This window comes from Bos grunniens, chromosome 5 (genome assembly GCF_055505025.1).
Source record: "Bos grunniens cultivar Pamir isolate PY7600 chromosome 5, Bosgru_T2T1.0, whole genome shotgun sequence".
Lineage (NCBI taxonomy): Eukaryota > Metazoa > Chordata > Mammalia > Artiodactyla > Bovidae > Bos > Bos grunniens.
In genome coordinates this window covers 26,309,140-26,334,767 of record NC_141169.1, presented here as the reverse complement: position 1 = coordinate 26,334,767, position 25,628 = coordinate 26,309,140, and the positions used below count along the sequence as shown (strand labels likewise).

Below are 25,628 nucleotides of genomic sequence, written 5' to 3'. Positions count from 1 at the left end.
GCTGCAGTGGTAAACTTCTGAGCCCAAGGAGTTTAGTACAGCTCATTCAGGGCTGGTAGGGAAATAGAGATACAGGTATTGTGTGTTGTGAAGTAGGTAGGCTCTGAATCAGACAGACCTGGTTTCAGCTCTCAGCTTTATCACTTATAAACTATATGACTTTGGTAAGAAACTTTTTGAATCCCAGTTTCTTTATCTGTAAAATGGGAAGTAAGATTTACTACATGGGGTATTTGTAAAAATTAAATTAGACAACACATTGAAAACACTTAACACAGTGTTTAGTGTATAATAGGGTAATAGGCCAACAGATGGTAAATCTATTCCTTTCTGATTCTATCTTTACAGTATAAAATCTGGGTAGTGACATTGGTTGTGTGAGTGGCTGGAAGCAAACCTCAGTTATATTATCCCTTGGGAATTTGGTTGCAGCAAGGAGTTGTAGACTGGCCCTCCCAGCAAAGGAGGCAGCATAGACCTGACAGAGGTCTTGAGGTCACGTAGTACAGACAGAATATCGTGGGCTCTGGATTCTAATTCTGGTCCTTACTAGCTTTGTGATCTGTGGTGAGTTTCTTAACTGCTCTCAGCCTCAGTTTCCCTGTATGTAAATTTAGATACAGCCTTTTGGGGAAGTTCTCATACATTTAATAAATTTGACAAATGTATACACCTGTGTAACAGCCAACATAAAATATGGATAATTTTCATCAACACAAAGCTTCCCTGCACCTTTTTATCCTTAGTCAATCCCAATTTATCCTGTTCCCAGGCAACCACTGATCTACATTCCAGATTAGATTTTTCTTTTTTAGAGGTTCATACATGTAATTAGGATCTATACACCATGTTTTCCTTTGTGTCTGGCTTCTTTCACTCAGCATAATATTTTTAAGATTTGTTTATGTTTTACATACCTCCAATTCATTTCCTATTTTTGCTGAGTACTATTTCATTGTATGGATACAATGTGTTTATCCATTTCCCTGTTGATGGACTTCTGGATTGTCTCCAGTTTTTGGCCAGTATGCATAAGTTGCCATAAACATTTGAGTACAAATAATTGTGGGGACATATTTTTCATTTCACTTGGATAAATAACCTAGAAGTTGAATTGCTAAATCACATGGTATGTTTATGTTTAATTTTATAAGAAACTGCCAAACTCTTCTCCAAAGTCATTGTTCCATTTTCTCTTCCCATCCACAATATATCGTGTTCCTGTTGCTCCACATTCTCATCAAACTTGCTTTCAGTTATTTATGTCATTCATGGCCATGTGCTGTGTGGCGTGTAGGCTCTTAGTTCCCTGACCAGGAATTGAACTCATGCTCCTTGCATTAGGAGCAAAGTCTTAACCACTGAACTTCCAGCGAAGTCCCTAGTCATTCTTTGTTTCTTTGGCTGTGCTGAGTGGCTTTCAGAATCTCAGTTCCTTGACCAGGATTGAAGCTGGGGCACTGCAATTAAAGTTCCAAGTCCTAACCACTGGACCTCCAGGGGACTCCTGAATTTTAGTCATTCTAATGGGTGTGTGAATCTACCTGCCAATGCAGGAGATGCAGGTTCAATTCCTGGGCCAGGAAGATCCCCTGGAGGAGGAAATGGCAATCCACTCCAGTATTTCTTGCCTGGAAAATTCCATGGACAGAGGAGCCTGGCAGGTTTGTAGTCCATGGGGTTGCAAAGAGTCAGACATGACTGAGCACTGCACTGCACTGGGTATGTAGTGGTATCTTCTTGTGATTTTAATTTGCATTTTCCTGATGATTAGTATTATTGGACATCTTTTCATGTTCTTATTGGTCATTTATATGTATATATTTAAACGTTTAATTTTGTGTTGGGGTATAGCAGGCTAACAATGTTATGAGTTTCAGGTAATAGTGAAGGGACTGAGCCATACCATTTTTATATTTTTAATTGTAAACAGCCTATCCAAATCTTTTGGCAATGTGTTTTAAAAATAAAAATATATATACTCTTTGATCTAGTAGTTCAACTTGAGTAGAATTGACAGTATCTATGTGCAGTGACTAGGGCATCAGTTGGGAAAAGACGGAATGAACTGGCTGTATCATGGACTACTATGCAGCCATTAAAAAGAAGTGCATTAGGGCTCTACCAGAGACTTGAGGACTTTTAGTAGGTATGATTGAATAAAAAAAGTAAAATGGTAATAAGAGTGTGACATTATCTCAAGTTTTTAACACAAATGATTTTCAAAAAAACCCTCTCTCTTGTTTCTCCTTGCCTGCACAGGATTATATAAATAGGGTGAAAATTAACAAAGGACACACTAGGTTGTTAAACTTGTCTACCTGAAGGTTGGACAGGATGTAGAGTGGGTGCTGATGTGAGGGAGGAGAGAAGTATCCATAGTAAAACTGCTTATTATTTAGGCAAAATTAGGTATGAAAAGAAAAGAATCCCTCTCACACTGGAATGAGGGTTAAATGAAGTATATGCAAATAACCTAGTAAGTACTTAGCACATATTGTGGTAGGTGATCAGTAAGTAGAAACATGTAGAAAGTTTGGTAGTATTCCCATTTGTTAAAGAGAATAGGAGATAGAATCAAAGAACAGACTGATTTTGAGATTGATCAATTAAAAAAAAGGAGGGGGTCCTGATTTTTGGTATTTTAGAAACAAATGATCAGATAACCTGCATTTTGTAACCTTTTGTGCGTGCGTGCGCGCGCGCGTGTGTGTGTGTGTGTGTGGAGAAAGAGGGCACTGGGACAATAAGATGAGGGAAGGTGTGCACAGTGTAACAGGGACCTGTGCCTGTGGAGACATGGGCATCCGGTAGGGTAGCCTGCCAGGGGCCCACCAACAGCTTATGGAGGAGGAACTTCCCGAACTCAGGAAGCCTCCTGTATGTTATTCGGTGGCTCCTTAGGATCTCCAAGGAAGAGAGCCTTCCCCTCAGATTCCGATAGTACACGTCATCTTCTCTTCTTCACTGATTCTCATCTCCAATTCTACCCCCAGGATCATGTGTATGAACTTCTCAACACCATTGATGCCTGCCAGTGCCATTTTGATATCGTAAGATTCTTTGCAATTCTCTTCTATCCTAGAGCCATGGAAATGGTCTCTGTTGGAACAGTGTCGGGTGAGATGGGACTAGAGGAATGGCTGTTCTTCCAGGACTATAATATAATATATACTGTATAATGAATGAATGGCTGTTAATTCAGGACTATACTTCTGTAAAAATGGGGAAGTTAAAGTGCATTTACATGTTAAGCAGATCAGTATTGTGATTTTTTTAAAATATAAAATTCACGTAAAAATCCAACACCTAATTAGGTCGGCTCTAATTTCCTGGCCTTCTTATATTTTGAGTTCATTTTTAGCCCCTGAACTTGTTCCCATTTTCTTCTGAATTTGCAGTCTTGTCCACTTCTTCTTCTTCTTCTTTTTTTCCTAATGTATATATATTTATTTATGTGACTATACCAGGTCTTAGTTGTGGCATGTGGGGTCTAGTTCTCTGACCAGGGATCGAACTCAGACCCCCTGCACTGGGAGCTCAGAGTCTTAGCCACTGGGCTGCAAGGGAAGTCCCCAATTTCTTCTTCTAAATAGACCTTTCCAGAGTCTGGTTAGCACTGTCTGGAATGATTGGGGAAATCGAGTTTAACAGGCCTTGCCGTTTTGGGGTTTCTATGTATTTTCCTTGTAGAATCTCAACTTTGACTTCACTCGGAGTTACCTGGACTTGATAGTGACTTACACCTCAGTTATTTTACTTCTGTCACGGATTGAGGATCGACGGGTACTCATTGGCATGTTCAACTGTGCCCATGAGATGCTGCATGGACACAGGTGAGTTAAGGAGATGTATACAAGATGATGAATCTCATACATGCTGCTATGACGTAGAAGAGGATACAAAGGAAGTAGATGGCATGCTTTTTCATGTGAGAATCTATAATCTACATGATGACACAGGCAAAATAAAACAAGTTAGAATACTTATAAGGGCATACACTAAGACGTGCACTTTTATATACAGTTAACTCTTGAATATCTGCTAGTGGGCTATCCAGTCTGCATTATCTCTAGTGAGTTTTTAATCCTGGGCTGGCTGCTGCCACTCTCCTTTTCAGGTTATTGCAGAAAGCAAAGAAAACATTTTTTAATATTAGTAGGAATAATATTAGTAAAGTTAAAGCCTTTAGAGGTAAGTAATGTATGATAATACATTTGAAGCCAAATATAAATGGATTTTGGATTATGTACAGTTCTTTGCCTTTCTGTTAGTGCAAATAAAAGCATTTAAAGGCTGAAAAAAGTGAAGACCAGAGAGATCAGAGTGGGCTGTTGAACATTGTGCTATGTATGATGTATATTCCTACGTGCCTGCATGAGTACCTAGGCACGTGACTTACATTTGCTTCGAATGTGTGTGTGCGTATATATATACTTTTGGTCTGTATACAGATTTGGGTCCAGCAATAACTAATCAACACAAATTTGGAGAGTATCTATCGTGTGTTCAACCCTATTTCAGTTTCTTGTAAGGAAGAAACTTTCATGCACCAGCCCCAAATCATGTGATTCTGTCTTAGTATTCCAGGGCCTAGAGTGGGTTATCTTTATATGTAATTTACAGTTTAGTATCTTTGTAGGTGGGGGAGAGTACCAGCTTATGTACACACCTTTAACCTATATGCAAACATGAGAGTTTACATCATGCTTAGTGGAGGGCTGTAAGCATTTTCCCTGTGCTTTCTTCAAGTGACTCCAGTTTTGCCCGTCTGGGTCAGATGGTCTTGGAGTATGACCACCCTCTGAAGAAGCTGACAGAGGAGTTTGGGCCTCACACAAAGGCAAGTTTCTTGAGAGACTGGAGGATTTCTCAGGCAGAAGTAAGTTGTCCTCATCATTGACTTTAAGGATTCGTTTGTTTCCCCTCACAGGCTGTGAGTGAAGCCCTCCTCTCTTTGCATTGCCTCTTTGTCCGAAGGAACCAAGGAGCTGAGCAGTGGCGCAGTGTCCAGCTTCTGAGTCTTATTGGCACAGCCTCAGCCATGATTAACCCTGCTAATTCAGATACCGTGAGTTCTCTTTTCCTCTTGTCAGTGGAAGCATGCTCTTTCCAAGGTCATTTCTGTAGAGACTTCTTCCTTTCAGGAAATATCAGCCCTAAGAGTGCTTTAGCCCTCTGCTAGGATATGCTTCTGTGTTGATCATCTTATGTGACTAAAAAAATCATGGTTAGGTTGAAGCTTTTCTTTGGATCAGGATTAGGATGTGCCTGCCCATAGAAGGAAGTTAATAAATATTCACAGAATGAATTAATGGATGAAACTGAGTCATTAGGCACCTATTTAGCCCAGTAGGCACTTTAACATAGATGTCAATTAATTAACAAATGTTTTTATTCAGTTACTATCGGCCCAACGTCCTTGCTGCAAAAAATTTCTCGTCTAGTAGGAAGATAGGCCATGTGGTCATAAAAATAGAACTGATGGCACAAGATGTATGAGAAGCACCAGACAAGTGATTTATATTTTACATGGTGAAAGAATCCAAGGGAGGGGGAAATCATAAGATTTTGAGTATTACTCTCCTGAACTGTTGAAGAGAAGTTATGTCAAACCATTTGTCCTGACTTCTAGCTTAAGTTCCTTTCCCCCTCTCAAATATATTTTCCCCTCAATCCACTTCTAGTTTTCCCAGGTATTGGCTTATCAAAGTATCCTGATCCAGTCTGGTAAGATAAGAGTTGTGTTTGATACTCAAATTCTCGCTTGATTGCCTTTGTCTTGACCGCCTTAGTCTTTAGACCAAGTTAAATAGCTGTTAAAGCATCTCTGCCTCCCTTCTCATAGATGGCCTGTGAGTACCTGTCCGTGGAAGTGATGGAGCGTTGGATTGTCAGTAAGTTTTTTGTGGATTGAGGTGGGACTAGACCCAGCAGCATGTCACATGGAGATCAAGCCCTAAAAGTCCTCCTTTGCACTGTTTTACACACCTGCAGTTGGGTTTCTTCTTTGTCATGGGTGCCTCAACTCCAATGCTGACTGCCAGAAGCTGTGGAAGCTGTGTCTGCAGGGCTCCCTGTACATCACCCTCATCCGGGAGGATGCGCTCCAGGTGCACAAAGTCACCGAGGACCTCTTTAGCAGTTTGAAAGGGTGAGACCTGAGAGCCAAGCTAATCTTTGGGGATTTTTAGCCCCTCCTAACATCCTTTTCTAGTCTCCATGAGTGTCCCAAGTATAGGTATTAAGACATAGTTCTAATTATCAAAGAAATATTTATTGAATACATACTATTTACTAAGTACTTCACTCGATAGAGTAACTAATAAGTTAGCATAGAGGTTAAGATCATGGACCCTGAAACAAGATTACCTGACTTTGAATTCCAGCTCTGCCCTGACTGACTATGTGATCTTGGGCAAGTTACTTAGCTTCTCTATGCCAGGGCTGTTTATCTATAAATGATAGTACTTCCCTATGACCTACCTCCTAGGGTTGTTAGGAGGAATGAAAGAGTAACTACTTATAAAGCATGTAGAAAAGTGTTTGGTATGTTGTAATGCAGTCTATGTGCTTTTAAACAAAGACAGAATCTCTGCTCTCACAGAGCTTGCAAATTAGTGAAAAATAGATAAACTGTTGTGATATCGTAAGGGATTAGGATGTATAAACACAAACTGCTTTAGACTGGCTTTGGAGGATCCAGCAAAACCTGGGGACAGACCTGAAGAGTTAAACAAGTGAATTGTGTATGTGTGTGTGTGTGTAGGAGTTGTGGGGGCATGGATGGAGAGGCAGGGAAGTTGCTTAAGGCAGAGAAACTGTCAAGGTTTCAAGGCAAGAGGGAGCATAGCATTTTCTAAGAAATTCATGTAGCTCTGGTTACAGAAATGAAGAAGTTGTCAAGACAAACTTGGAGAGGTAAGCTGGGGCCTCGGATGCCCTGGCATCTATTCTATTTGAACCTATTCTAAAAGGGATAGGGAGTCATTGAATGATTTTTAAACAGGGCAGTGACACAACCATATTTACATTTTAGAAAAAGTCACTCTGGCTGCAGGGAAGAAAAGAAGTCAGATGGAAAAAACTAGAGGCAGAGGTTAATGAAGTGAATTAGGAGAAACTGAGGATGAAGTTGAAGTTTCTGGAATGGATACTTGGCATTCCTTAAGATAGAGAATACATGATAAAAGCTATTTTGTGGGAAAAGGTTGTGAATTCAGTTTTGAGCAGCTTGAATTTGAAGTATTTGTAGAACACTGAAGATAAATGTATGTTAGACCTTTTACCTTTTGGTTGTGGAATTTAGGAGAGATATTTGGATTCAGATTAAGTTTGGCAAAATGGTGATCAAAGCCTCGGGCATAGGTGAGATTACTCACAGAGAATGTGTGAAGTGAGAAAACACTGGGATAGAACCTCTGAGACATTGAAATGTAAGGGCCAGCAGAGGCAGAGAAATCAATGAGAGGAATAACCGAGGCAAGGGAAGAAGACATGTCAAGAAGAAAGGACTGATTACCTATGTTTGAGAGGTCAAATGAGAACTGGAAAATGTTTATTTAATTTATTTGTAAAGATGGTTTTAGTCCCCTTCTTGTTCAGTTCAGTTCAGTCCAGTCACTCAGTCATGTCTGACTCTTTGCAACCTCATGGACTGCAGCACGCCAGGCCTCCCTGTACATCACCAACTCCCGGAGCCTACTCAAACTCATGTCCATCGCATTGGTGATGTCATCCAACATCTCATCCTCTGTCATCCCCTTCTACTCCCACCTTCAATCTTTCCCAGCATCAGGGTGTTTTCCAGTGAGTTGGCTCTTCTCATCAGGTGGCCAAAATATTGGAGTTTCAGCTTCAGCATCAGTCCTTCCAATGAATATTCAGGGCTGATTTCCTTTAGGGTGGACTGGTTGGATCTCCTTGCAGTCCAAGCGACTCTCAAGAGTATCCTCCAACACCACAGTTCAAAAGCATCAATTCTTGGGTGCTCAGCTTTCTTTATAGTCCAACTCTCACATCCATACATGGCTACTAGAAAAACCATAGCTTTGACAAGGTGGACTTTTGCTGGCAAAGTAATATCTCTGCTTTTTAATATGCTGTCTAGGTTGGTCATAACTTTCCTTCCAAGGAGCAAGTGTCTTTTAATTTCATGGCTGCAGTCACCATCTGCAGTGATTTTGGAGCCCCCCAAAATAAAGTCTGTCATTGTTTCCACCGTTTCTCCATCTATTTCCCATGAAGTGATGGGACCAGATGCCATGATCTTAGTTTTTGAATGTTGAGTTTTAAGCCAACTTTTTCACTCTCTTTTTTCACTTTCAAGAGGCTCCAGTTCTTCGCTTTCTGCCATAAAGGTCGTGTCATCTGCATATCTGAGGTTATTGATATTTCTCCCGGCAATCTGGATTCCAGCTTGTGCTTCATCCAGCCCAGCATTTCTTATGATGTACTCTGCATATAAGTTAAATAAGCAGGGTGACAACATACAGCCTTGACATAGTCCTTTCCCGATTTGGAACCAATCTGTTGTTCCATGTCCAGTTCTCTGTTGCTTCCTGACCTGCATATGGATAACTTCAATTGAGTATTGAGATCAAAACCTGGATTGCAGTGAGTTTAGGACCAAATAGGAGATGAGCAATTTAGTAAGTAACTCTTTTAAGAAGTTTGACCTTGAAGGGAAGAATAGAGACAGGGTTATAATGAGAAGAAGGTAAGGGATTAAGGAAGGGGTCAAATACCTTTATTATCTTTGTAGTTGCAAAACTAACACCAGAAATGTAAAAAATACCAAGAGGGAGTTGACTACAATCTCATGTCCCCAAATATTTTGGTGCATGTCCTCTAGATGCTTGTGAATATATATGAACATATAGAGGGGTGTGTTTATTTTTAGCCTTATATAAGCAATTGATAAAAAGCAATGGATCCATATTCTACATTATATTGTGAAGTTTTAAAAAAAAAACTTACTGTATTTTGTATATCTTTGCATATCAGTCTATAGACATTTATTCTTTTTAAGAGTCAAATAGTATTTCCTTATGTGGTTGTAACATAATTTATTAATCCAATCCACTATTGATGGACATTTGAACTATACCTCTCCCCCACTTTTAAAAAAGCCTTTGCAGATACTGTTGTAATGCGTATCTTTAGACATGTATCTTTGTGAACATTTCTATAGGGTAAATTCTTAGAAGTGGATTTTCTGGGTTAAAGGATGTGCATATTTCAAATTTTAATACCTCTTGCCAAATTGTCCTCCAAATAGATGTATTATCAACAGTCTGTGAGAATACTTATTCCTCATACTTTCAACAACTGAGTATTATCATTAAAACTCATTTCAAGGTTTGAGAGAGTAAATCTAAGACTAATAATTAGGAGTTACAGGAGGTAAATTGATACTGACATGCAGAAAAACTCTCTAATGATTCCTGCTTCTAGGGATTGGAAGGGATGTTTGAAGGGTATTTAGTTTCCCATCATTCAGAACAACAGTAACATGTAAGACTTATTGTTTAGGGAATTCTTTGACATAAATGATCTAATTTGATCTGCACATTACTTATACTCAGGCATATATATTAATATTGTCTTTCTTTTTTTCTGGCCATGGCACACAGCATACGGGATCTTAGTTCCCTGACCAGGTATTGAACCTGCATCTAGACTCTGCAGTAGAAGGGCGGAGTCTTAACCCCTAGACTGCCACGGAAGTCCCAATATCTTCTTTTACAAATGAGAAAATGGAGGCTCAGTCTCAAGGTCACTCGGTTAGTAGCAGATGGAATTAGGAAATCATTCCAGATTTTTTTGACTCTTAATCCTCTTGCTTTCCATCGTACCAGGTAGAGGATGAAATGACTACCCACCAGGAATGCTGTGGAGTTGAATCCTGATTTGATTACTATGATTTCCTACTCTACATTTCTTTGATTCTGTGCTAAGCTCAGTAATGAGGTGGTCTGGAGAAGAGAAATGAAAGATTATAATAAATTCGACTAACATGGTGGCAACAGATGCAGGACAAGAGAAAACAGATCTAAGGGACATAGAGAACACAGAGCCTACAGTGGTGTGGGACGTTTGAGCATGGGCCACTAGGAGAGAAAAAGAGATATGGTTAAGAGAGTCAGATATTGCAGATAAACAAAGAACAATGAAAAGGCCATTGAATGTGGTGATCCAGAAGTTGATGGTGACCTTAAAGAGAGCAATTTGTTTATTGTCTGAGGTCATATGGGCTTCAAGGGTCAGTGAAAGGTGAGGTGAAAAAGAATAAAGGTGTCTCTGGAGGAGATTGGTGGTATAAGGGGAATGGGCAGAGTTCAGTAGATGGTCAGGGTCAGTCGAGGGTCCTAATTCTTAGGGAGACGTGTTGGGAGAAGAGAATAAACCGGTGGGGAGAGTGGAGGATTACAGTGATCAAAGGACAGTTGAAGAAGTTAAATTCTAAGAGGAGGTGGGAAGGGGACCCAGCTGGAATAACTACTTTTACTTGAGAGCAGGGCCTGTGTCATATTGATGCACTGCTTCTTTGTATTGCCTTCAAACCTGGAAAAGTCCTTTAGCCTGAAGGTGTCAAGGCAGGAGCACAGGACAAGAAATCTATTCTCTACCTCCTCATTTAAACCCTATGTGACCTTGGGCAAGCCATTTTTCTTTCCTAGGTATTATTTTCTTCATCTGAAAAATAATGATGAGAACTAGATAATCTTTAAGTGGCATGACTATGCCAAAGCCTTTGACTGTGTGGATCACAATAAACTGTGGAAAATTCTGAAGGAGATGGGAATACCAGACCACCTGACCTCCCTCTTGAGAAACCTATATGCTGGTCAGGAAGCAACAGTTAGAACTGGACATGGAACAACAGACTGGTTCCAACTAGGAAAATGAGTACGTCAAGGCTGTATATTGTCACCCTGCTTATTTAACTTATGTGCAGAGTACATCATGAGAAATGCTGGGCTGGATGAAGCACAAGCTGGAATCAAGATTGCCGGGAGAAATATCAATAACCTCAGATATGCAGATGACATGACCTTTATGGCAGAAAGTGAAGAAGAACTAAAGAGCCTTTTGATGAAAGTGAAAGAGGAGAGTAAAAAGTTGGCTTAAAACTCAACATTCAGAAAACGAAGATCATGGCATCTGGTCCCATCACTTGATGCCAAATAGATGGAGAAACAATGGAAACAGTGACAGACTTTATTTTTTTGGGCTCCAAAACCACTGCAGATGGTGACTGCAACCATGAAATTAAAAGACACTTATTCCTTGGAAGGAAAGTTATGACCAACCTAGACAGCATATTTAAACATTACTTTGCCAACAAAGGTCCGTCTAGTCAAGACTATGGTTTTTCCAGTAGTCATGTATGGATGTGAGAGTTGGACTATAAAGAAAGCTGAGCGCCAAAGAATTGATGCTTTTGAAGTGTGGTGTTGGAGAAGACTCTTGAGAGTCCCTTGGACTGTAAGGAGATCCAACTAGTCCATACTAAAGGACATCAGTCCTGGGTGTTCATTGGAAGGACTGATGTTGAAGCTGAAACTCCAATATTTTGGCCACCTGATGTGAAGAGCTGACTCACTTGAAAAGACCCTGATGCTGGGAAAGATTGAGGGCAGGAGGAGAAGGGGACGACAGAGGATGAGATGATTGGATGGCATCACCGACTTAATGGACATGGGTTTGGGTGGACTCCGGCAGTTGGTGATGGACAGGGAGGCCTGGTGCGCTACAGTTCACGGGGTTGCAAAGACTCGGACGTGACTGAGCAACTGTACTGACTGAACTGAAGTGACATGAGTCTCTTATTAGTAGGCTGGGGTTAAAAGTAGTGTTTAGAAAGATCCTGATGGTGAGCGCTGTCCATGCTTCCTGCAGACTGTAGTTTGGAATCTCCGAGGACTGGGAAGGTGGGATGAGGACTCTAACTGGAGGTGTGGCCAACCCTTCTGTGCTTGTGTCAATTCTCAGGTATGGCAAGCGAGTGGCCGACATAAAGGAAAGCAAGGAACATGCAATTGCAAACAGGTAAAGGCAAAGAATGAGCTCTTCCAGAAGGGATGGAATAGGCATCTCTCCTGACCTTTGCTGTTACCCAAGCTACCCCTATTTCTGTACAGATTTATTGTCTCAACCCAAGAACTCGCTGTTGCCCCACAGGGTCTTGTGTTTCCTTCCTTTCTAACTGTGGCCTTGAACCTTCCTCCTGGCTGACACCCCTTCCTAAAGGTAGATCTCGTCTGCTCTGCGTTTGGAGGATTTTTGAGGGTAGGAGAGGCAATATTCTCTAGTTTCTGCTTTCTTTCCTCAGTGGCCAGTTTCACTCTCAACGGCGCCAGTTTCTGCGAATAGCTGTGAAGGAGCTGGAGACTGTGTTAACCGATGAACCGGGACTACTGGGTCCCAAGGCAAGAGAAAGAGAGGAAGGGAAGCATGATTTGGCATCCCTGAGTTTCTGCATTTCTAAGTTTTTTGTTCTGTTTGAGTGTGTGGTTCCCTTGAATCTTCTTGGAGTACCCTAAAACTTGTTGTATCTCTCTTTTGGGCACTATCATACAGTATCATATGTTATAGTTATTTGCATACTTGCCTTATCCTCTATTTGAGTGTGAGCTAATTAAAGACAGAGCTTGCTTTTTTTTTTAAACCACATAAATACCTAGTAAATATTTTACAAATTTAATTTGATAAAGTGGTATTGACCTAGTAAATATTTCTAAAATTTAATTTGATAAGGTGGTATTGTGAACTCATGTCAACGTATATATAGGTCTGATTCTCGTAGGATGCTTTTTTTGTGGGTCTCTGTGTTTAATGTTGGACACTGTTGTTGGTATGGCTACACAGTTGTATCTATAAGCACATTTTCATGATGGTTTTCTCTGTGCTTTGAAATCCATTTCTAAAGTTGAAAATCCTCATAGTCTCTGTCCCCTCCGTAGGCCCTTTTTGCTTTCATGGCCCTGTCCTTCATTCGTGATGAAGTCACTTGGCTGGTTCGCCACACAGAAAATGTCACCAAGACGAAGACGCCTGAGGACTACGTTGACTCGTTAGTTCTTGGCATAGTTAAGAATCTTGACTTTAGACGGACTGGGAAAAGGGACAGGGAGTGGTGCATCAGATGACCTTGGGAGGTCTCAGTTTCTGCCCTGTTGCCACTGTCTTTGTCTCAGCTCATATTTTCAGTCTCACACTGCCCTCTGTTCTCATCCTCGACTTTGCAGGAGCATTGCAGAACTGCTTTTCCTGTTGGAGGAGGTTAGGGCTCTGGTCCGAAGACATGTCAAGGTGATTCAGCAGTACCACCTTCAGTACCTGGCCAGATTTGATGCCCTTGTGCTCAGTGACATCATTCAAGTATGTTTAATTGATGATACTTTGGAAATTTGGGGGTGATCCCTGGTCATTTTTCTCTGGGGGTCACCTTGACTGAATCTCATGCTCTGTAGATTGTGTGTCAAAAGCCCAATTTTCTCCTTTACGTTTGTTAAAATTTAAAAAAAGGACTAATAATCTTAGTAATTTTCCTCCCAAGTGATGCTAACAGGAGAGAAAATAAAGGGCAGTTGGATGTTAGCATTGAATTCAGGGAGTTTCTGCTGTGTTTTGCTTGGCTCTTTTTTGTTTGTGACACTTGGCAGTTCCTTCTACCTTCATATACTGGCCAAGCCCTGTGGTCCTCGTTTCTCTCCTGGTGAAACTTATGGCCCCTTGACTCCACCTTCTCTTTTAGAACCTGTCCGTGTGTCCTGAGGAGGAGTCCATCATAATGTCCTCATTCGTCAGTACCCTCTCCTCTCTGAATCTCAAACAAGGTAACTGGAGGGAAGAGGGGGAGAAAGAGTGAAGGTGAACATTTTTTTCTCTAGAAATATGGGTCTCTTGAGCCAGGGAGTAGCCGAGATGACTTTGAAGAGGACCTACCATTTCGTGCAATTGGATAGAGGTGCTGTTTTATTATTTCCTTTTAAACTTCTGTTTTTCTTGCAGTTGATAATGGAGAAAAATTTGAATTTTCTGGATTAAGACTAGACTGGTTCCGTCTACAGGTAGGTTTGTTTCTGAGAATGGTCCCTCATTCTTAAGGTTTTTCCTTACTTACAATCCCCCCCTCTCTTTTTTAGAATTTTATTTATTTTTTGGCTGTGTTGGATCTTCATTGCTGAATGGGTTTTTCTCTAGTTGTGGTGCGTGGGCTTCTCATTGCAGTGGCTTCTCTTGTTGCAGAGCATGGGTCCTTGGGCACGTGGGCTTCAGTAGTTGTGGGTCCCAGGCTCTAGAGCACAGGCTCAATAATTGTGGAGCATGGGCTTAGTTGTTCCACGTGCAGCATGTGGGATCTTCCCAGACCAGGGATCAAACCTGTGTCTCCTGTATTGGCAGATGGATTCGTTACCACTGAGTCACTGAACCACCAGGAAACTCCTCTTCCTCCTCTTTTTAACTCCAAAGTTCTGCTGTATGGAATAAAAACTGCTGATTGGATGGGACAAATCTCAGTCAAACTGTAGTCCCAAGACTGGGGAGTCTTTTTCATTTGTCTTGTTTTTCTCCCCGCTTTCCCCACCTCCAACCATAGGCATATACCAGTGTGGCTAAGGCTCCCCTGCACTTGCATGAGAACCCAGACTTAGCCAAGGTGATGAACCTCATTGTCTTTCACTCCCGAATGCTGGACTCAGTAGAGAATATGCTGGTGGAAACTTCTGATTTATCTACTTTCTGGTATGTCCTGAGCTCTTTATCAATTAACCTAATCTCTTGCCTGGCCTCTGTGGAGCACTCTAATTCCCCCAGACACTGGGAAGACTTGTTTTCTTTGAGATCTCTTTAGAGGCAGATGCTATAACTCCACGGTTTCTTCATTCCAGTTCTTATCAAATGGTAGGAATTTGAAGCTGATTCCCTTTTGTGCTGGCTTTCTTTAGGGAAGCCAGTTGGACTTCACACAGTCTTGACTTCTCTGGGATAATTCATCAATTGTCTGTTCTTCACTGTTATCTTTGGAAACTTCTTTAGCATCTTTTTTTTTGGACCTTGTAATTTAAAAGAGACATGGAAAATGTGGAAGTTTAGTGGAGATGACTGAAAATAATTGGGAGGGCTGAGGAACAGGGCCTTTAGAGAGTACACATGATTGTCTTACTTAGGTATCATTTGGCCTTTACTCAGTGACCACTGTTGTGCATAACTCTACCCTTTGAGGAATCAAACATACAATACAATATGTTGGCTCTGCTGTCTGCATTCTGCATGGTTAGGAAGGTATAATACCCACATGTGAAAAGGACATAATAATGGCAAATATGCATGCCATTGAGAGGATACAGGATTGAGGAAAGATCAGTCTCATGGAATTACTGAGAAAGTTTTCTGGAGCCTGAGTGTCAAATTTTGGGAGGGATGTGGATTAGTAGTATTGAGAGGCTTCTAAATCAGGGCTCAAATCATGCAGGGGTTCTGGGGAAAGAATAGCAATTTTGTACAAGAAAAGGGAAGGAGACATTACTAGCCTGCCCTGGGATCCAGTTAAAAAAAAGACTGAAAGGGTTGAGTTTCTTGGTTTTCTCTCTGCTTTAAGAGTAGGGAATTTAAAGAGGGAGGGATGAATATCAATAAATATTTGTTCAGGGAGGGGAGTTTGGGGGTGAATGGATACATGTATATGTATGGCTGAGTCTCTTTGCTGTCCACCTGAAAGTATCACAACATTGTTAATTGGCTATACTCCAATACAAAGTAAAAAGTTTTAAAAAAACTTTTGTCGAAAGAATCAATATTCTCTCCACCTCAGAGGAAGCAGCTCCTAAACCCTGGTCCTGAGTCTCCTTGTCTGTTCCATAGCTTTCATCTCCGTACCTTCGAGAAGATGTTTGCTGTGACCCTGGAGGAACCCGCCATGTTCCGTTACGCCATTGCTTTCCCCCTCATCTGTGCTCACTTTGTCCACTGCACGCATGAGATGTGCCCGGAGGAGGTGCGTGTCCTGAGCTCCAAACCCTGTCATCCCTCTAACCATGTCTCATTATTATTCCCTCAAAACGCAGTTTCAGGGGTTGATTTTGGCCCCAGGAAGGGTACCCATAGATACCTGGGTATCTTTTGGCCCCGTAGATATCTGGTGCAAGTCCCTGAATGTCTCAGCTTTATGTGCAGGGTGTCCTCTCTCTGGGTCTCATTTTCTTCTTCTGTAGAAGTGGGTGGCTCAGGCTGGGGTCAGAACAGTATTATGTGGAAGACACGGCTGTCTTGGTGATGACACTTTCTTGCTTGGGTCCTCTTTCCCGCAGTACCCTCACCTGAAGAACCATGGCCTTCATCACTGCAACTCCTTCCTGGAAGAGCTGGCCAAGCAGACTAGCAACTGCGTCCTGGAGATCTGTGCTGAACAGCGAAACCTGAGTGAGCAGGTGGGTTCAGCCCTCTCTCTGTTTCAGTCTCCCCTCTGCTACTCCACCATGCCTTCTTGCTATCTACCTCTGTCTTCTTCTCAAATACCAAGTTCTCTAAGCCTTTCAGGTAGGGCTAGGGCTTTTGTATGCATGAGTTTATGGCAGGCTTCTTTTCTTAGTGTCATCCCTTTAATCTTTACTCCCTTGGGACTTGATAGAAGTGTCTAAAAATACCCTTATTTGAACAGTTGCACTTCAACAAAATCTGGTCTTTCATCTGAAGAGTTTCAAGAGATGAGTTAACTTTCTAATTTGCTTCTCCTCCTCTCTCTGCCCTGCATACACATACTTAGAACAACGGCCCCCAGATCACCTGTCTTGTCTCACTGTTCTGTCCATCTGCACCCTAATCTGTAGCTATCTGAACATTTTCAGGCACCTCCTCTGTGTTTATCTTCGGGGTTGCTTTTATGTCTTTGTTGTTTTCCCCTCCCCTCCCTTGACTGACTCATAGCACCTGGTCATGATTAGCTCAACCTAAATTTATAGAACATTTGAAAATGAGGGACTCGTTCTGCTGTTGCCCTGGAGTCCTTCAGGTTTCCTAGACTACCCAGGCTTCCTGGGTTTGAGTCAGGCTTTGTAGCAACTTTGGTAGGAGGGGAGTCAGGTTGTGTGTGTGAGCATGTGCGTGTGTGTGTGTGTGTATACATATGCCCAGTTATATTATTACCAAACCTTCCCATTTTCTCATATGTAAAATGTGGATAAAAATAATTTATTAGTAGAAGTAGCATAAAGATGAAATGAAATAGAGTATGTTAAGTATTTGGTATGTAATTCTCAATAGATGTTAGCTGCTCTATTATTTGGTATTTTTTGGGCACTAAGGCCTGTGCTGGGGTTTTGGGATGGAAAGGTACACAGTTCTGGCCCTTGGGGAATGTTCCAGTCTAAGGAAAAAAGAAGTACAAATACATGTTTGAAAGACATTTAAATAATTAATGCAAAGAAGATATGTAAACAATTATGGGTATATTCATCACTCAACTTGAATACCTACTATACACACAAAAGCACACAGTTAAAGATATTTGCTCAGTGCTGGGTCAGGGGTGACTGAAACATAATGTGAGTATTATTTTCACACACAACAAAACTTTTGCAAATGGATATTGGCCCCTCCAAAGTTGTCATTTTGAATAAATAATTAATGATGTTGCATTACTAATGGAGCTACATTTTTTGGAATTACTTTCAGAATCTACCCACAGACCCTGTTGTATAATTTCAAGGTTGACACATCTTTGCCCATCATGGTAGACCTGATTTTTTTTGGAAATAGTAGGAACTTGAACTTTAAAAAAAAACCAATTGTGACTATAAAGTAAGAAAACCAGCTTAATCATGGCTATTATCCTATTGTAAGAGTAATTCCAAATGAGGAGTTTCCAGTCTTGCTCGGCACATACTCAGTGTCATTGGACTAAATGGAGAGAATTCCAGAGTGATTACCTTGAAGGAGAGATCTGAATATATAATTCTATCTTATATTTTCTGTATGGCTAATGGGGGTATCTTGTTAAAGAGAAGAGATGCAGGATTGATGTTTAAGTAACAAGAAATGTAGTATCTTTTTTTTTTTTTTTTAAAAGAAGATGTAGGGGCTTCCCTGGTAGCTCAGTGGCAAAGAATCCGCCTGCCAATGCAGGAGACATGGGTTCAATCCCTGGTCTGGCAAGATCCCACATGCCTCAGAGCTGCTAAGCTCATGCACCACAGCTATTGAGCCTGTGCTCTAGAGCCCAGGAGCCACAGTTACTGAGCCCATGCCCTACAACTACTGAAGCCTGAGTGCTCCAGAGCCTGTGCTCTGCAACAAGAAAAGCCACCACAATGAGAATCCTGAGCACCACAGCTAGAGAGTAGCCCTCACTCCCCGCAACTAGAGAAAAGCCCGTGCAGCAATGAAGATCCAGCACAGCCAAAAATAAATACATACAATTATAGAAAAAAAGAAGTGGAAAGAGTGCTGGCCACGTTGTGACCTCTGAGTCTTTGGGGGGTTGTGGTAGTGGGGGTGTCTGTCCATGTTCCATATCCATGTGACAGGCTATGAAGGAATATAGCAAGCGAGATGGTAGTTCCACACTAGCAAAAAACAGACCATCTTCCTAGGTTGGAAGACCCCTGAAAGCACAATTGAGTGGAGCTCTTAGATTCTTTCTACTAGAAATTTTCCACTAGGAAAGACTTTCTCTCAGGAAGTGGATGGGGGAATTGATGATCTGGTCCCTGAAGGAAGTTGCCATCTTGAAACTCTGAAGCTAAACATGGGTAGATATTTAATGAAAGCTAACAGAGGTGAGCATGTGCTAGGTAGGCCCCCAGTAGAGAAAGAGATGCATGGACGGAAAGAGAGAGAAAGGCAGAGCAAGCAAAGAACAGGCAATAGTGGAAGGACCTGCTTGTAACTGTCAGGTGGACTACTCGGCAGTTTGAGGAAGGAATCTCATTTTTCCATTCACGTGTGTTTGCTTCTAAAGCTTCTCCCAAAGCACTGTGCCACCACCATCAGCAAGGCCAAGAACAAGAAAACCATGAAGCAGAGGCAGGCTCCCAGAAAAGGAGAGCCTGAGAGGGACAAGCCAGGAGCGGAGAGCCACCGGAAAAACCGCAGCGTTGTCACCAAGTGAGGCCCTGCGCCCTGAAGGGCCAGCCAGCACTATCTCAAGGAAGGGAGGGCAGGGAAGAGAGAAAGTGATGCCAGCAAAGGGGAGCGGAAGTGGTGGTGGGGAATGGCAGATATGGAAAAGCAATTCAATGTGAATTTTCTCCTTTGCGTTTGAAGTCAGCATTAACGTGTACTGTTCTAGGATGAGTTTTTTGAGAAGATGAAAGGGATCCAGGAGTGATGGGCCTGACAGATCCTCCCCAGCTACTAGCAGGCAGGGCCAGACCTGTAATGAGGTTCATTTTGCTTTCTTAATTTTACCCAGCATGGACAAGCTACACCTGAACTTGACGGAGTTGGCACTGACAATGAATCATGTACAGAGCTTCTCTGTGTTTGAACACACCATCTTCCCTTCTGAGTATCTCAGCAGCCACCTGGAGGCCAGATTCAACAGGTATCACTCTTTCCTTGTCTTCTCTTTGCTTAGTATGGTAGTGCTCAAAGTTGGGTTGCATTAGCTCCATCTTGGTCATTCTGAAGCAGCTAATCTGGCATAGGTCCTAGGCATCTCTATTTAAAACAAATAAATGAAGAGAACCCCAAACCTTTATAGGTTATTTTGATAGACAACCAGAAATGGTTTAGTAGAGTGAATGGGGCCTCTGCAGTCAGCAGAGCTGTGTTGATGCTCTTCACTAAGACGCCAGAGCAGGTTATCTATCTCTTGAGCCTCAATTTCCTACCCTATAAAGTAAAGATAATGATATTTACCTTGTTATGAGAATTACCTGTAATTGAGAATCGGTAGAGCGTTAAAGATAATCTTGAGTGACATATATAGGCCTCAACGAAATAAGTTCCCTTTCCCTAACTTTGCCTCTCATTCTGTTGCCCCCGAAATTTGCAGGAACATTCCTTGTATTGAAATTGGGCACTATAGTCAGCAAATTAGGGAATGAGGGGAAGACGTTTTTATGAGTAATCTGCTAGTCTTCTGTGTTTCTTTTTACAATATGTATACTAGTATATTCACCCATTCATTCAGCAAGTATTTATTGAACATCTACTGTCTGTTGGCAGCGTTCCCTAAGCTGTTGATACAGCAGTATACAAAAGGAATAAAGATTCCTGGCCACATGAAGTTTCCTTCTAATGGGAGAGACAAAATGAGAACATCGGATATAGAGTATTAGATTAGAAAATGATAAGCGCTAGAAAGGCAGGAGAAGGAGATAGGAAGGGTATAGCGGTGGCGGCGGTAGAATTTTACGTAGGGTGGCCAGGGAAGGCCTGCTTCAGAAAGTGACATTTGAACGAACTCCCTGAAGGAATTGAGAAAGCTAAGTGGGTGACTGTCTGCGCAAAGAACATTCTAGGCAGAGGAAGCAGCAAGTGTGAAGGGTCTGAGGTGGGAGCGTGCCTGGTATATTCAGTGAGCATGGAGGAGGCCAGTATGAGCGAGCAGGGGGGAAACTGGCAGGACGCGAGGTCAGAGAGGCTGGAGGAGGGGCAGACAGACGGCTCAGCTGCCTCTATGCCACCCTCAGGACTTTGGCTTTGATTCTGAGTGAGACAGGGAGGCTCGGCAGGCTTTGAGCAGGGGCAAGGATAGAAGTAGGGAGAATAGTCAGGAGTCCGTACCTGGATTGTAGGAGATGCAGGCTTGTTTTTTCAATTAGGTTTTTGCCTTGGTGACAGTAAAATTTGTTTTCATACCTTACACTTTAGCTACATGGAAGTAAGTGCCTCAGGCACATATAAAATGTCAAGATGACAATTTGATAATCACCCACGTGCGAACCTTCAGAAACTGGCAGTGGTTTCTAGGCCCTGGAGCAGCATAGGTGCGATATTTTAGTTTTTTTTTTTGATATTTTAGTTTTTCCTGAACATCTCTAATTCTTTCTTCATTGACACTCTTGCTCCTAAAGCCCCGAAGTTGGCCTAAAGGTTTGGCCTCAATGAGAACTCTAAAATAGATTAGGCTTGCATCTGTCCTTTCCATAGTATTTTCCCTCAAATGGTTTTCCTTCTCCTTTTCATCCGGGAAGCAGGTGCTCCTCTTCCCCTCCTCTGCCCCATAAACATTTTTCCAAAAATGCAAAACAAACAAAACTCCCAAACACCTGTGGCTTTAGGGAGGACCTGATGGACTCATTCATATTAATGTGCTGATGACTGACAAAAGCAAGTGTTGACAAGGTCTGATGTTCCTTTTTCTCCTACTGTTTACATTTTTTATTATCGTTGTTTTTATAGTTGTTTATTTAATTTTTGGTCTCCATTGCCACGCGTGGGCTTTCTCTAGTTGGAGCAGGCGGGGGCTACTCTTTGTTCCGGTGTGAAGGCTTCTCTAGTTGCGGGGCACGGGCTCCAGGCATGCGGTCTTCAGTCGTTACGGCTAAAGAGTGAGAGCTCATTAGTTGTGGGACACGGGCTCTGTCGCTCTGCGGCATGTGGGATCTTCCCGGACCAGGGATTGAACTGGTGTTCCTTGCATTGCAAGGCAGGTTCTTAAACACGGGATCACCCTGTTTACATTTTAACAGGGAAGAAAGTCTGAAGGACGAGGACTGAGTCCAACTATGAATTCTCAGGTTCCTGGGGAAGGTATTTTGGAAGGGTCTGGGAGTCCAAGAGGGAGGCGGTGTTGCTGATGTGCCCCTGAAATAATACAGTGCTGACAGTTCTTCCTTCTCTAAGGTTGGCTGGAGCTGTGTGCCAGCCAGGCGCACTCTCTCCACCTGGCATCCCATGGCCACTCAGCATTGCACTGCACATCTAAGGATTTCTGGGTGTGGTTTTCCATTTCTGACAGTGACTGGAACTAATTCTTTCCAAAGAGAAAAGACAAACACTGGCCCTGAGAATACAGGAGGTTATGAGACAGCTCATACAGTTAGATGGATGGCATTTGGGACCCTAGATCTTTTACCACCTGATCTAAATTTCCCTAGAGGAGCCAGAAGAACATGGTGACTGAGAATCAAATGTTAGTGGAGTCAAGTCCTGGCTCCGTCACTTGAACTTCTCTGTGTCTCGGTTTCTTCACCGTAAAATGGGGATGATAAGTGTACCTACCTTTTTGGGTTGCTATGAGGTTTGCATGAGATAATGTGTGTAGTGAAATCGTAGTGCAGCACCTAGAACACAGTATACGTGTGATAACTATGTTTGACATTATGGCTGTGATTATGGTTTTTGTCACCCAGAGCCATTGTGTGGCTGGCTGGCTACAATGCTACAACCCAGGAGATTGCCAGGCCTTCTGAGCTGTTGGCAGGAGTCAAAGCCTACATCAGTTTCATACAGTCACTGGCCCAGTTTTTGGGTGCAGATGTGTCCAGAGTCATCCGCAACGCCCTCCTGCAGCAGACTCAGCCACTGGACTCGAGTGGGGAGCAGACTATCACCACTCTCTACACAAACTGGTCAGTGTTGCTTATCCTTGCTCTCTGCCTTACTCTTTTTGTTAGCACTTTTTCCTTTAAGGGCAGGACCTCGGGACCAGGCATTTCAGCTCCTAGGGTCACAGACCCCCAAACAGAGGCTTGTTTCTGCCCGAGGACTAGAGCTATAAGCTGGGGCAAACTCAGATGTCCTCTCTCCACCATGAGGGTTCTTTCCAAGCTTCCATGTGACACCCACTGACCCCCCTTTTCCTCTTCATCTGCAGTTCCTGACCTTTCTTTTCTGGATTCTTAACTGTTTTCATTTCAAATGATCTTTCTTCCTCTTTCTGAAGTTCTCTTATTTCTCTTTTCATCCAGCTTCTCCGTCTGAAGACCATTCTGTCTCATACCTTCTCTCCAGAGCACTGTCTTCTCATCTTCCAATGTGACCATATTACGTTTAGTAGAGTGTTTTTCATAGGGAAAGGGGCCTCCTCCCCCAAACTGGAGGGGGCAGGCATCAGCAAACCTCCTTTGAGGTTTTAAGGATGTAAAGGAGCTGGAGTCCTACCTCCCTAAGCCACTGGGTGGCGCTCTTAATCCAATATCAGCTTAGTATGAGTCAGGCTGCAAAGAACCCCCTGAGAAGGCGGGTAAGCCTGAGATGGGGTTTGCAATACATACATCAAGCTGGGCCTGGCAGGTAAGGGAAATGGGTCTTGTGGGCTGGGTGGGAACTTTGAGTAGTAAGGGCATGCCATTCTAAAGGGGCAGCCACCACTTAGTACCATCTGATTGCTGCCTCACTAAATTATTATTTTTAATATAAAATCTCCGTTTAAAAAATTTGACAGCGTATTCAAATTAAAAGGAAAAAAACCGCACGTTGAGTGCTGGTTTTGACCTACCCGGGTTAGCTTGTGACTTCTGTAAGACCTAGCCCTAGAGCTAGTGCCTGGGTGAGTGACAGGGGTTACCCAGCCCTCTGCTGTCATTGGCTGGAAGCCTTCTTAGCTTGCCCACAGGTCAGGAGGGGATATTTGGAGACTGGATGACAAGTGTTCACTGGGCTTCTCTCTGCCCAGTAGGTTTGACTTGAGACTTACTTCCAGGCTCCTAGGCTCTTAGTTTCTCAATGAGGAGGTTGAGGCTAAGTATATTTAGGAGGAGCCCAATTAGTAGGAATTTTTGTCTTGTCAGCTTAGGCTTGTCTTACCCGACAGAGAAGGGCCAAGAGTGCGGGTGTGCAGTAGCTGGAAAAGGTGCTGGGGCATGTCCACCATTACCTTTGACAGCACAGCCCGTGTCCAGCAGGTGAGAGGCAAAGCGGAGTCACGTCACTGCTGGTTGTTTCTGAGCCAGCAGCCTGGGATGTTTATTAGAGCGCTGTGCTGTCTCCTCCTCCCCACCCCAGTCTCTCTTCCTGAGCCCAGTGGTGGTGGTAGGAGGGAGGGAGTGAACACTCATCTTCTGTGCTCTCTTGGCCAACCCTGCAGGTACCTAGAAAGTCTGCTTAGACAGGCAAGCAGCGGGACCATCATCCTCTCGCCAGCCATGCAGGCCTTCATCAGCCTCCCCAGAGAGGGGGAGCAGAACTTCAGCGCAGAGGAGTTCTCTGACGTCTCTGGTGAGCTCAGAGTCTGGTCTCCTGTCAAGGAGCCGAGCTTTCTCCTCGGTACAATATCCCAACTGATGGACCCCATCTTTGTTCTCCTGCCTTCCCAGAGCCTCATTCTATACTCTTCTAGATCTCTGCTAGACTCTACCTTAGGGACGATAGGAGAGATTTCAAGTGAGACCCAGAATTGGGAAGTGGCTTGGGGGTTGATGGTGGAGAGAGAGGATGAAGGGAGTTAAGAGCTAGGCAGGGGCACTCAAAGGGTAGTAAATGGTTATTTTCCGTTTCCACAAAGAGTAGAGAGTAGGACATATGATGAAGGATAAAGGATAAATGTAAGGACATTCTGATGTTTGGAATTATTAAACAGTGATCTCATGTTGTGGCATCTTCTTCCTGAGGGATACATTTTAGGTAACTGATATTTAATAATGACGATGACATAACTGATGACGTTTAGTGTGGGCTAGGTTCTGAATGTTCACATTTATTAACTCCTTCACTCCTCACAAGAGCCTTGAGGTTGTTATTACCCCCATTTTACAAATGAGGACACTGAGACACCAGAAGTGACGGAGCTTAAGTTTGCACTTTCATAAATGGTAGAACTGGAATTTCATCTCAAGGCAGTCAAATTCCAGAACCCAGGTGCTTAATCACTTTGTCGTGCTGCTTCCCAGTGCACAGAAGTGCTTTAGTGTCTCAAGGCAGGCAGATGAGTGTGTCATGAATGAATTGGGAAGTTATTCTCTTTTTAAAGAGGGCTTGAAGCCGTGCAGATCCTTTTTAATAGATCTGTTTGACTGACTGATTCATGAACTATCCAGCTGCTTCCTCCTTCCTCTCATGGACCCCGCATGGGATCTGAGACAGGTAGATGCTTCGGTGATGCTGCCCTCTCCATTCTTCCCCTTCCTTGGAGGGGGTGTTATGGAGGGCAGAGCATGCAGCTCTATTCTCCAGCTCTGCCTTCTTCCTGCCCTCACACTGACTCCATCAGTGAGCTGACCCTACTCCCTACCTGCTGGAGGCTTCAGATGTCCCCTTCTCATCAACTCCTCCCACAAGCTGTAGGCAGCATCTAAAATCAGCTTTAGGTCTTGCTGACAACTGACGAGCAGCAGGAGGCAATGTTGATTTCCCCTTCTGCCACCCCCACCCCAATTTCCCAGGGTTACCATGGTGATGGGGCAATGCTGCTGCAAAAATAGCTAGATGGATAGAGAAGGAGGCCCTAGGGTTACTAGCCTAGAGAGGACTAGAGTAAGGTGGATCCAAACTGGTGGATCAGCGTGTCTTTTCTCCAGAAAGGGTAGTTCAGCCCCTCTGCCTCTCTGTCAGCATTTAGCATTATTTAAGGTGACCAGTTAGGAAATCCTTTCCTAGTTCTCAGCTCAGTTGTTCCTATTATAAATAGGTGACTCTAAAAATGTCTAGTATTTTATTCCACATGAGACTCCATGTCCGCTGCTGTGGCCAGCTCCACTGCTTTTGTCAGTGGTAGAGGTGGAGATGAACTG

The 25,628-nt window shown here is 42.9% G+C and overlaps 1 protein-coding gene across 1 annotated transcript in view; it reads left to right on the top strand.

Moving 5' to 3' along the window:
• Nucleotides 1-25,628, top strand: part of NCKAP1L (NCK associated protein 1 like) — a 45,278-nt gene that overhangs the window by 3,902 nt on the left and 15,748 nt on the right. The window contains exons 4-22 of the mRNA XM_086398923.1: nucleotides 2,997-3,053; nucleotides 3,694-3,836; nucleotides 4,753-4,843; nucleotides 4,934-5,071; nucleotides 5,849-5,897; nucleotides 5,998-6,154; nucleotides 11,998-12,054; nucleotides 12,338-12,434; nucleotides 12,969-13,078; nucleotides 13,254-13,386; nucleotides 13,763-13,844; nucleotides 14,020-14,078; nucleotides 14,609-14,754; nucleotides 15,874-16,006; nucleotides 16,320-16,439; nucleotides 18,968-19,113; nucleotides 19,421-19,552; nucleotides 22,311-22,529; nucleotides 23,987-24,117. Coding sequence (XP_086255049.1) covers nucleotides 2,997-3,053; nucleotides 3,694-3,836; nucleotides 4,753-4,843; nucleotides 4,934-5,071; nucleotides 5,849-5,897; nucleotides 5,998-6,154; nucleotides 11,998-12,054; nucleotides 12,338-12,434; nucleotides 12,969-13,078; nucleotides 13,254-13,386; nucleotides 13,763-13,844; nucleotides 14,020-14,078; nucleotides 14,609-14,754; nucleotides 15,874-16,006; nucleotides 16,320-16,439; nucleotides 18,968-19,113; nucleotides 19,421-19,552; nucleotides 22,311-22,529; nucleotides 23,987-24,117 — 2,200 coding nt within the window. The remainder of the gene's footprint in view (nucleotides 1-2,996; nucleotides 3,054-3,693; nucleotides 3,837-4,752; nucleotides 4,844-4,933; nucleotides 5,072-5,848; nucleotides 5,898-5,997; nucleotides 6,155-11,997; nucleotides 12,055-12,337; nucleotides 12,435-12,968; nucleotides 13,079-13,253; nucleotides 13,387-13,762; nucleotides 13,845-14,019; nucleotides 14,079-14,608; nucleotides 14,755-15,873; nucleotides 16,007-16,319; nucleotides 16,440-18,967; nucleotides 19,114-19,420; nucleotides 19,553-22,310; nucleotides 22,530-23,986; nucleotides 24,118-25,628) is intronic.